This window comes from Colletes gigas, unplaced genomic scaffold, assembly GCF_013123115.1.
Source record: "Colletes gigas isolate AHSC1104 unplaced genomic scaffold, ASM1312311v1 Colletes_gigas_Sc00023, whole genome shotgun sequence".
Classification (NCBI taxonomy): Eukaryota; Metazoa; Arthropoda; class Insecta; order Hymenoptera; family Colletidae; genus Colletes; species Colletes gigas.
In genome coordinates, this window is record NW_025106652.1 from 662,783 (window position 1) to 675,729 (window position 12,947).

At 38.5% G+C, this 12,947-nt stretch overlaps 1 protein-coding gene across 1 annotated transcript; it reads right to left on the reverse strand.

Moving 5' to 3' along the window:
• Positions 1-230: 230 nt before the first annotated feature.
• LOC122401327 (2-phosphoxylose phosphatase 1) lies at positions 231-4,791 on the reverse strand. The gene is made up of 4 exons (XM_043403407.1): positions 3,740-4,791; positions 2,986-3,153; positions 2,334-2,899; positions 231-2,265 (listed from the first exon to the last, which is right to left on the reverse strand). The coding sequence occupies exons 1-4, from the start codon at positions 3,828-3,830 to the stop codon at positions 1,522-1,524; spliced, it is 1,569 nt and encodes a 522-aa protein (XP_043259342.1). The 5' UTR covers positions 3,831-4,791; the 3' UTR covers positions 231-1,521.
• Positions 4,792-12,947: the final 8,156 nt, after the last annotated feature.

The following is a 12,947-nucleotide window of genomic DNA, read 5'->3' on the forward strand; positions in this document are numbered from 1 at the left end:
TTTTAAGAATGCAAACATGTGCCTTGTAAATTGTAATAAGTGTCTGATATTTATTTATTGACAATATGTACGTTTTTATATTATGAATAAAGTATGGAATGACTTTTTATGGAATTAACAAGAAAGGAATTAATAATTTTCGCCATATCGATATATTGATATATTTGTATATTTTAACAAAAGGTACCTATTGTTTCAATTCAACAAGACATTTAACACTCGTTGCTTTGTGTATTTTTCAATAAATATAATCTCAGTTTGTACCAGTTGCAATACTATTTGAAATGTGCAATTTTTCCCCCAATGGATACTTGTTTAACAGCACTTTAGTGTAATCATTGTGTTATGAGGATTCTGGACCCAATGTACAACAAGAATTAATTTTACAATGCAAAAGAAGTCTTGGATCTTTACACTATGGAACGTTTTACACAAACTAATTGGAAAATAATACTAATCAACAGTTATGTAGGTAGCAAGTTACAGAGTTCTATTATTTCTTGTACATTCTTTGCAACGATAACTAATTATGATTTTGTTGTTATTCAGTGATGCATGAAAAGACAGAATACAATCGTCGTTTATAGAAGTTAGATGTTATTTACATATTTACAATAAGATGCGTGATAAAATATATGGCAATCATCTAGCTTTATACAAGGTGCTATAAAATACGTAATAGAACTTAAAAAGAAGTATTATCTTTTCTGGTGCTGTTGCATATTTTAAGGCATCCTGTATATTCTTGATATATCTAAAGCTACGTCCGATTTCGTTAAACGTAATCTAAAAATGTAAGGCTTTTTTTTTTATTATTCGTTTACAGTTACAATTTCAACAGTGCAAATCGTATGTAGTTTAAGTAATAATTCTGTACTCTCTTTTTCTTTTTACTTTATACTTTGAGGTTTCAGTAGCAAATTACCAATTCCATATTAATTGGAAACTACGTCTTACGAATCGTACTTAATCGTAATAAATCTTATAGAAATTTGTAATACTTTCTTTGTAAAATATCATATAACACTATTTGCTCCATTCGAACTCGTAAAGATTTGAATTTTCAGGTCGTTATTCGGAAGAGCTTGAAAAACAATTCTAGTCGCCTTCTTCACTTTCCGTGTACAAAAAATTATGAAATAAACTATTTAAGTGTTTAACCCGTTCCAAATTATATCTTCGTATTCAAATTAACAGGATTCGCGATTGGTATATGCGAAGAGAATTTAAATATAAAGTCTCTTTTACGTTTTGTGATTGGTGCAGCTATAACGGAAGTGAATTGCACGAACTGCATACTTTCTGCATTTCTGATTGGTCGTGCAGATTTATATTTTTGCGAGGAAAAGTAAACGTAATAACCGCCGTTGTGATTGGTGAACACATCTTTGCAATTGACCCGCTAAAAAATGTCCAATGTAATGTATTTCCTGTTTAAACTATCCGTGTTTGTGATTGGTGCATGCATTCTTGCAATTGACCCGCTAAGAAATGTCCAATGTAATGTATTTCCTGTTTAAACTATCCGTGTTTGTGATTAGTGCATGCGTCTTTAAAGTTCGTTGCATTAAACGGTCCAAAGTAATCGTCGTGAAGTTGGCGAATGATCGTTTCTATTGGGCATAATTTTGAATCTTTTCGCGTCCTTTCAACGTCCGAACGTTCAACGTAATTTGCGCTGTAGAAATTTGCATTTTTACAAAAAGGTATCTTCTGTGTGAAATCTTTACCATTTACTACTACGCGGAAGTAAAAGTCACTGGCTACGTGGTTTTCGTTCCTCGGATTTATGCGGTAAACTTCAATGACAAAGCGGGAAGCGTAATGTGGCATTGTTAACTTGTCGGAGAAAATTCCAAGAGCGGTTGCCAGATACTCAAGAGTCTTATCGTGTCCAGAATAGAGAACTATCTTTGGTTTTGCTTCGGATATTATGCGTAACATGTAAGAAACTATGCTTCTAAGTAGCCCATACGCTCTTAATAATCCGTACTTTCGACGGTTGATGCTTTTTGCCACTTGCTTTGATTCCCATTCCGTGTATGCGAACAAACCCGTTACGTGTTCCGTTTTTACACAGACACGTTGATTGTCAAAGTCCATGCAAGGCAGGGAAGCACCGTGACAAATATATGTTAATAACGCATCTTTTAAGGTATTAGGATCCATCGTTTGGGCTTGATCGGGGATTTCAAAGACCGCATTGGAAGCCTGTTTTATCAGCTCTGCCACTGCTGGATGGGATTTGAGATGATCTGACATTTCCTGTGAAAACGTTCATTGTACGACGATCTCCCAAAATGCGTTAGAAATGTTTCTTCCAATATACTTACTTTTACATGTTGTTTGAAGAATTTTTCAGCAGCTGGACATGCACAATCCATATTACAAAATGCGTAGCTTTGACTTTCCTGCATAGTTACTTTAGCCAAGTTTTGAAAACCATCGGTCTCCAAAAGAGTGTACAATAGGGCAACTGCGCTTTGGACTGTTCTTCGATACCTAGTGCTATAGACGATAATATCTTTATTGGATATGGTGCCATTTCCCAAATTGAGTTTATGATAATAAGCATTTCTAAGAACAATTCCAGTTTTTAAAAGTTGTCCAATGCCGAGTGTCGTCAACTGGCCAATTCGACAATCCTTAGAACTAGCAGGTAACATAGGGAAACCATGGAACGGTCCTAAGAATTGTGCCCATGATGTTCTGGAATAACTGGAGACATTTTGCAGGAAGTTTACATAGTTCTGATATAGATTTTCTAATTCTGGTGTAGAACCAAAGTCTCCACCACAATTTACTATGCTTATGTTTCGAATGTGAGCTAAAGGCCCTCTGTCTCCGTGCCGTATAAATACCAAAATACCACTCAATGTTAGGTTCCCATCCAATTTTCCTGTACGCAGGCAAATAGCACCGTTATTGTACTGCTTCCATAGTAGCAATTACTTAATGTTATTACAAACATAACACTCATAGTACCTTCAGTTTCAGCGATAATTTCATTAGGTTGATTACAAAATCGAAATATTTTTTTAGTTTTCATATCTGCTCTTAAATTTCTAGGAAACTCCCTTATAGAAATATCATTCCCCAGGACTTTCGTTTGCATAGAACTTCTCTCCTCTACACCAATATATTTGTACATACCTATAGAGTTTAAAATATATAATTTTATTTCTTAGATAGTGTAGTAATTATACTTGTAGCATTCAAAATACATAGTAGAAAACAAATGAAAAAAGCGAGATGGTATTGTAGATTGAAAGCTTGTAGGTGTACTTGTTTTTACGTAAATAATAAGTCGTTTAAAAAAAAAATAAGGGAAAGTTATGAAATGTCAAAGGGTTCTACAGTCGTGTTTACGTACACGGCATTTAGCTTGCCGTCAAAGCCGATTACACGAAATCGTGTATGCACAAGTTAATCTCATTGCTGCGTGTGTTTATCATTGACCGTTTACGGTACGATGAAACAACGTTCTGTGATATCTTCGGAGGCATACGTTATATGTTTAATTAATTCGATATTATTACATCTAAGATAGAAAAATAAAGATAAAACAAATTCCTCGATTTTTATGATTACAACGTTTCTGACATTTTTTAAGTAAGTTTGCAGACGATTAATGGATGGATGTGCTATGCGTCTGAAGTAATGCTGTAGAGTGGATGAAAAAAAGGAAACGAATGGTACGAACGAAAGAGAATGTTAAGCAGTTTGTTCTCCAAATTACCAGCAACGAGAAGGAAGATCCAGACACTGAGGGTCACGTAGCAGTAAAATGCTCGATGCTGGTAGGATAGTCGAACCATTTCAGCCAACATTTTGCAATTGTACCTGGCCGAAGCCAGGTCCTCCTGATCCGTATATCACGGCCTCGATGACAACAACGAGGACGTGACCGACGACAATGACACCGAGCCAAACAAACAGAATGAACTCGGTTCAACGACTCAGCTCCAGGCTGCATCCTCTTTCTTTGGCGACTCTGTCACATAATTCTTTTGCCGTGTACCTCGAGGAATGTTGAAGAATCGTGGGAACGATATCGAGAAGACAATTGTCTAAATTTCGTTGACTTCTGGACACCGGTTTGAACCAAAAGAGGAAGTCGGTGGTCGCCGTCGCCTGGCTATCCTCTAACATTTCTTTCACGTTCCTCAAATGTATTTTATTACCGATTAATATTTTGCGTTTACTTGGCGCGTTCTTGATCGACGAACGAGATGAATTTTTCTATCAACGATTGATCGCCGGTTGCGAAAACAATACCGACGTTCTTCGTTGATATTGTTTAGGGTTTGGTTGTTTTATATGTATATATTTAATTTGTAATTCGATTTTGTTACAGAAGAATGGAAATTCGTCACAATAGATTAGCTTCGTTTCAGGTTTTAAGCTTTACTTTCAGAATCGTTGTTTTCGGTTTATGGACGATGCGTTTACAAAGAGAAAGTTTACAAGGGCCAATAAACGATCCCTGTTTAGGTTACACCTTTAATATTTTTGGAAACGTTTGATTTATTTCTTTTTCTTTTCTTTTGTTGTTACCGTTGTCAGACTTTCATGTTTCCAAATTTACATTTTTATAGATATGAGAGTAAGATCGCGTTATCGTACACCAGGTGACGATCGATGTAGTGGTTCTTCGGTCGACATGCCGATTAAATCACCCTCGCGTTCCGCACCCTTAACGATTTCATTTCTGACGTTACACCGTCGACGAAATTTCACTCGCGTCGGGGACAAAAACCGAGTAGAATCTGAACCTCAACGGAACATTTTTCTCCGACTGGCAGGTAAGCAGTACTCCTTGCGACAGGAGTAGGTTATCGAAGCTCGCATGCGCAGCCCACAAATGTTCTCATTGGTCTGTCCTCGGTTTTAAATCCATTTCGATCCGCGGTTAAGAGAGGTGCGGAGAAGTTAATTCCATCTACAGGAAGTACGCGGTATTCAATAAATTGCCAAAATAATCATCAATTGACCGAAGACCGCAAACAAAGTACCTACAGTCATCTGGACAGAAATTTTGTCGTTTGAAATGTAACTAAATGGAATTTTTTCTATAAAACTTTCCAAACCTCTACGCCTGCAGATTTTAACACAGTTAGAAACTTTGTAACCGTTTCAGACATTAGTAAGCAATTAGACTGTTTACTAGGCGGTGCTTAATATTTCCAACGATTCAAGTTTGCACAGACAATGAATAATTGTATTATTATTAGTGGAATACAGGCGTATCTTCTTGATATTCGTCTAGTGAATGTTTGTCAAACGCAAGCCTATCGTTACAGGGGTAAAAGTAGGCGACTTAGGAGCGCAGGCGCCACCGTATCTATTTCCGATTTCGGGCATGCTTGTGAATCTCGTCTTACCCCATCCCTGACTCGTTCCAAATCTACCGATGAATGCAAGACTCTAAACAAATTTATTGGGTTAGGTTTAACTCGTTCGATATCGTCTTATTGCATAACCATCCCCTAGGAGAGCCACCATTATTTAAATATGTAAATTTGATAAAAGTTCAGGTCGCTTTTATAAGAAAAAGCGCGATGACCGAGTAGAAGAAAAGTACTAGAGTGGTTTTTAAGCTTTTAATGCCTCGAGCGAAGGAGTTTTTAACGTCGAGGGACGAATCTTAGTTATGGAGTCGTTGCATATTTTGTAGTTTTCGTTTTCCCCTACAGAGGGAGCGAATAGCGTCGCGGGGGCGTTGAATTGGCAATCAGTCGGCAGACGACGTAGACGGGCCCGATTACAATTTCACGAGTCGAGCTACGCGGCGAGTAACTCGAGCTAACTGGCCTGATATGAGAGCTCGAGACTAACTGTAGTCAACTACTGACAATCTAGCCATCAGCCTTAAACGGAATATATTTACTGTTAGATACGTATATACTTACACTCCTGGTGGAGCGAGCAAGTGACGTTGGCATCCGTTCCCTCGTCGGATCCCGACGAAACCGCTTGGTACGCTATGAAAAAGGGTTTTAGTACTTGACAAACAAGTAGACGCTTGTAAGATTCGTAGAAGAAGTCTTTCAGCTGAATGGAGTCAGTGTAAGCGGCTGTGTAGGTTCACGGGTCGATCGAATCACCTCTGAAGACGATGGAAGTTTCTTTAGGATCATAGTGCTTGCAAGATAGGATTAAGGAGTTAAAAGATAGCATGCTATTTAATTATTCTTTGAAGCCATTGAAAATCTATCGTATATTCAACGCAAGTGAATGATGTACATGAACTGCAAGAAATTTTGGTAGAATTTAGTGTTAGATAAACCATGCGATTTATGGGAGGCAGAAGACTGAATAGAAGACTATGTGTAAATATGGTATAAAGTAATGAGTCGTTTATGTTTATTACAGGTTTATCGAGGTCTAGGATAATGTATAAGAAAGAGGTAGAGTCATAATGGAAAATTGTAGCCTCCATTTTCCGATGCTCTATTCAGGAATGCACTTCTGAGAGTTCAAAGCGACACGTTGGAGGGATTACGCAATAATAAAGATATAGAATATCTTCGATTAAACCAGTGTTAAAGTGACGATTTCTGTCAATAAGATACCTTGAGTCGCGTGGACTTCGACTGGCATCTCGTAACATGCCATAGGTTGCAGGGTAAAAATTTAATTTTATAATCACGTGACGCCGTCTATCTCATTATCGTCGTCACCGGTGATGATTGCGTATCGCTGTGCTTGATCTTGCAGCCTTGGGCAAGATCATTGCCACCGCCGTCGTTGCGCCGCTGCGAAGCGATCATAGATTGCACGGTCCTCTATTACGGAATGCTCTGCATTTAATTCTATTTAGAAGCGGTCTACTTATGCGAATATGTCACGATAGAGGGTTTATTTGATTTGTAAAACGGTCGGTCAAGGATTATTGTATCAGCACAGACAAGGTATACGAGTAGACCTTATACCACAGACAAGGTATACGAGTAGACCTTTCACCACAGACGAGGTATACGAGTAGACCTTTCACCACAGACGAGGTATACGAGTAGATCTTTCACCTTATGGACTTTCGTGGCCCAATCTGACTGCCATACCGATCTGAAAATTCGGAGATGATTTTAGCGGCCTCTTCTCATGGATGGCGGTCAGTTGAGAAACTATTCATTGAATTAGTATTGATAGACAAACAGCTGTAGTGTGTGCGTAAATACATGTGAGTTGACTATGGGAGGGATTGAAAAAGATAGTGCAGTATTATCAGACGGCAGGCCCGTACCCAAAGGAAATTGCCCCTCCACTTACACACACTAATGCATAACCACCTTGTATATGAGTTCTGACGCTTCGTTAGCTTCGGGGATTCAAGAAAGGCGGCGAATGTGAGTCTACTCTTCTTGCTCTCAACACAACTGAATTCGACCTTGCATCACCGGCATGCGATTTCGAATCTCGGCTGCCCAGGCATTTCTTAATTTCCGACCTATGTAGGCGCATATAAGCAAAGTACGATAATGAAAAAAGATTTCAAAAATTGATCATATTTTAACTATTAAAAAAGACATTTTTTTACTATGCTTATGGACGTGCGTTCATATAGTATAATGCATGGTCGCTTGGTATGGAAAGTCAACGAATATTCAAAAAGCGCCCAGGTCTGATTTGGAGAAATGTAAGGGCTGTCAGTCACGATGGCTTTTGTCGTTTACTGATGATTCGAACGGGTGGCGATGCCCAGGCCTGCTGTCGAGAAATGTAAGCGACGTCAGCGATGTACGAGTGAGAAAGAAAGCGAGCATCAGCCTGTTCTTCTCGGCTCTTCCGAAACTCTACGAGCTTACGTAAGTACACGCAATTGGGCATAGTGTGCGAAAGTGGCCCCCGCTGCGCGGTCTGATAACACTGATTTCGAGTCGCAAATACGTTTTTACCGAGTTAATTTTTAAATAAATGATGTATTGCAATTTAAAATAAAAAATGGAGGATTTGCGGTGTACGTATCAATGAGATGCATCCTTAGGTATTTTATTAACCTTGAACTCTTTAAATAATCTTAATCGATTGATGTTCAATGATGGACCGTACAGCTTTCATTCTGTTAAAAAATAATAAAATTTCTGTAATTTCATTTTCCGTTTCGCTTCCTCTTGTGTTCATTTCTAAATCTGTTGGTAACGTTGCGAGTGACACGAAAATGGTAATAGGGCTCTAGAGCCCCAGAAAAATGGGCCGAAAAAATACATTGGGTGAAAGGTCTACTCGTATACCTCGTCTGTGGTATCAGTACTATGCAACGGGAATAACTCTTTAGTTGAAATGAAACCTTTTGCAGGTCATATTCACATCAAAACAACAAATTGAGTAGTGGAAGTGGCATTCCGTACTAAAAAAATTCTTTTCCAGTTTTTTGGTTGGTCGATTTAGTTGTGAGTTACATGGTGTAAAAGATGGAAGTCAACAACGAAAAAATTCAGTATATTTTACAATTTTGCTTTGATGAAGGCGAAAATGCAAATCAGAAGACTGGAATTGTGAATGGTGTTTATGGTCCCGATACTGTCACAGCCAATGTCGAAAATGTCGATAAAATCATGGAAATGATCGAAGTAGACCGACGTATTAGCAGTCGTAGTACTGCCCAGGAACTAAAGATCGACCACAAAACAGTTTTAAACTATTTGCAAACAGCTAGATTCAAAAAGAAGCTCGATATTTGGGTGCCACACGAATTGATGGATCGAATTTCCATCTGCAAACTCTTAGCCAAACGAAACGAAATCGAATGGCAACAAATTATAAAACAAAACGGTACATATTTGACCCAAGACAAATAATGGATTTCTTTTTCTCCAACCTAATACAATCTGTTCCATTTCTTTTTCGTTGGACTATACAGTTGTAATATGTATACCTACGTAACTGTTGTACATGGTTCTAGTATATTTACTAAAACGTAAATTATTAAAACTGGAATAAATATTAGCTAGCAATGTTATTTTTTATCTCATGATTTTGGGACTTTAGCCAGAGCCACATTACCGTTTCCGTGTCATTTTCTACGTTATCGGTTTGAACCGGAATACCATTTCAGCACTCGTAGCGTTCGGAATTAAGACTAAACATTTGGATCATTAATCATTCCGAAAATGATCCAGATGTATCGGTATACATAGGATACGTTCCGATTTAAAATTTATTTATTTGTTCCTTTTTTAAATTTACTCCATTAGATTTAACGTTACGATCGATTTACTGACTCGTCATAAGTCCAAACTCTAGACACGTTGTTCTTAGAATTCGTCGATGTTATTGTAATTCCATATAGAGTCGTTTCCGATCGACGCAGTTACATGCAAAACGTCCTATACTCCGTTTTATCATTAGCGTAGACCGAATTGTTACATCTGCAACCGCGTAGTTTACTTTTTCTCAGTTTGTCAGCGAAACATTTCATCAGCGTTTAGTGATTTGTTATTTGCCGAGAAAGTTATGGAACGTTAGGAATTCGTGTGATTTCGAAAAGCGACGTGTCGTATGGAAGAAAATTATTGTATCCGAGTGAAAGTTGCGGTTTTGATGTCTCTGATGTCCATGACAGACTCGGTGCAGTTGACACTTGGATTTCTAATTAATTTCGCAACAAATTACGACGTAGACGTCCACGAGATTTTGCCGATTTTTATTTCGATTGTATCAAAAATAGCCGTGCTACAATAATAAATAAATTTCTGCGACAACGTCGAACTTCTGGCCTTTTTCTCAGCGTGCGTCGATCGTAGATTCTTTTTTCGAAACGAGCAATCTCAAAGCTGTATTTTTCTCCGCGAAGCCTCTCCTTGCATCCATTCTTCGAAGTCGTGAAAATCACTGCCCCGAGTTGTCCGACTTTTCACAAAGTCTTCGGGGATAGATCTTCCTTCCGAGAATTCCACGGAGTACCTGCTCAGGTATAGGGTACCGGAACAACACTGATTCACGTCCTCGATACGATTGTCAGCACCTGCTAACTTCGTGGAATCCGTCCATTGTTGACGATAGAAGCTCCTTCGCGCAGGGATCCTTTTTCACCAAATTTACTTTTTACGTAGCTCTATGTCAGAACGGGATCGATCGCTTCGAGCATCTACGCCGTGTAACATAGCAAGCATGATTCCATTTTGTTCGAAAAACACGATTTTAGGAAGCGTTGCAATTTTTTTAGCGAAGTCTAAATTAATATACGACGAAGCAAAGAAATCGTATAATTATCTGTTTAAAATAGAATAGCAGACAATCGTGTAATATCTATATAGTCGCTAATGACCTCAGCATTGTTCGGCAGAAGGTCCCGGCATTGTTTCGAATTGACTGTTGCTTATCCTGCAGTGATTATCGTGGCGATTCGAAAGACGACCTTCGCACCGCCTTAATATTGCGACGAAATGATAATTCGCTACATAGAAAATAGCATCAATATTAAATATTTTATTTTACATAGTTTCCCATAGTTTTGTTTTCAGAAAGTTGACCGTGATCTTTTCTTTGGAGCTCTTGATAGTGTCGAAGGGAGGGATGCTGGATCGGTAGGGACACCTTTCTTTTAGATTATTCTATTATACAGGGTGTTCGGCCACTTCTGAGAAAAATTTTAATGGAAGATTCTAGAGGCCAAAATAAGACAAAAATCAAGAATATCAATTTCTTGATTGAGGCTTCGTTAAAAAGTTATTATAAAATTTCAAATCATTCTGAAAAAATTATTTTTAGTTGCAGGGGTCAATTACAATCATTTTTGGTGAATACACTGTTACGTGTGCCCAACGTTTCGTTCCCCAATTTTTCCGTACCATTTGCGTGCATTAGGAAAACGCTCTGCTACTTATTTACCCTTTGGAATGTAGAGTCAGTTTTCACGAGATGAAGCTGCTCGGTGACTAACGAAGTTCGGAGATTACCAAATATGGTAATGCCTAACGTGCGTCTGAATCCTCCCCTACAGATTTTTGGGTATATAAACCTCTTGATTTTCTTACTTGGGGGATCGGAATCGTACAGTTATATCTCGTGAGATCGGGCTACAGTACCCTTTCGTATCAATTTTAAACCATATAGAATCCGTGAACCGGTATAAATTCTATTACGGCCTTTATTTTCAACCGACTTACCCCCGCATCGCCAGTGCGTCAACATCGCGCAAGATCATTTTAGGGAAATATAATCACTCTCTGAACGCGACATAACATACACAAAACACTTGTATTTTACTTGTTGGTTTAAGAATATATTTGGTTTTATTATTAAATCAGAGTTACCTAATTTCTTTAACCCATCATTATATAAAGCGATTATTATTAGTTAAACGTTCCCACAATAATATAACCTTGCCACTCGGGTTATATTATATTTAATAATTGAAAGTTACGAGGCCAATTAACATATCCTGAATCCAAATACAAATTCTTACAACCTAGTGGCTCCTCGATTACGCATTGAGTACGTCCACGCAATCTAATACCATCTTAGCGGCTCCCTGATTTCGCATCAGTTCGTCTGTGATTTATCCAACCTCCCAGCAGCTTCTCGATTACGCATCGAGTTCGTCTGCGTTTGTTTCAACCTTCTAGCAGCTCCCCGATTTCGCATTGGGTTCGTCTGCGTCGTTATCAAGAATCCTAGTGACTCCCCGATTTTGCATCGGGTTCGTTCACGACGTTTCACCCTCCTACGGCACGCTGGTTTCGCACCAGGTTCGTCCGTTCGAGACTTCATCCTAGAGGCTCCCTGATTACACATCAGGTTCGTCCTCGTTATCAACTATCCGAGCGGCTCCCCCGATCTTGCATCGGGTTTGTCCGTGCACCTAACTAACAAATTGATACCATATTCCATACTCTCTCTCGCACTCGCCGGCCACGCGCGCTGCACGGCCCTGGTTCGTAACAACACATACCCTCAAAATCCTATCCACTTTCGAGAAAAAAATTCAGTAAGTGGACAAATTTTTCGTAGAAATTGAAAAATTTCAAATCGTTCTAAAAAAATTATTTTCAGAGTAATTATTTAGAAAAGGTCGGGTTTCACCGATTTCGATGATTTTTGAATATGTTGTAGAAATCAACATTTTGAACAACTTTTTCCTATACATATAACCGCCGCTCGGCCTTAGTTTCCGAGATTTTTCATCAAAAAGATCGCTGTTACTACAATGAATTCTATCTATACGTACGTGCCTGTGGCAGCGTGTGTGTAAGCGTTGACTCGCCGATTGTTTATTGTTTCTATAGATACATCGAGGCGGCCGGCAATGGATGCGTATAACGGGTGTGCTTAAAAACTCGATTTGTGTAGCCGGCCGCCTAACGGCGGCCGGTATAAAGTAATCTAACCCAGACCTAACACAAACCTAACTATTCTACCTAGTAACTAATATAATGAATTAAGTCTGGGTTAGATTTTCTTATACCGGCCGCCGTAAGGCGGTCGGCCACGCATTCATTTTCTATTTCAATTTTCTTTATTGATATTATCAGAAGTGGGAAAGATTTCAGCCATTATTTCGAAAAATTTCATTATTCGATCATTAACATGATATTGTCGACGGAAGAAGAATTCACCTAAATAGCCTACATAATGTATTTGGCGAGTTCCATACTTCAGAATATTCGAACCTTTGACAGCAATGCAGAACTAGATTTAGCTTGACACATTATACATTATTTGTCGTCGGTTGTCATGCCGACTAATCCAAACAAGAGAAAAAATCGACGATCGTGGACTGACGCAATACAGAGCCACAGACATGTACATATAGACAGAATTCATTGTAGTAGTAGCGATCTTTTTGATGAAAAATCTCGGAAACTAAGGCCGAGCGGCGGTTATATGTATAGGAAAAAGTTGGTCAAAATGTTGATTTCTACAACATATTCAAAAATCATCGAAATCGGTGAGACCCGCCCTTTTCTAAATAATTACCAAAAAATTATTCTTCGAAAATATAA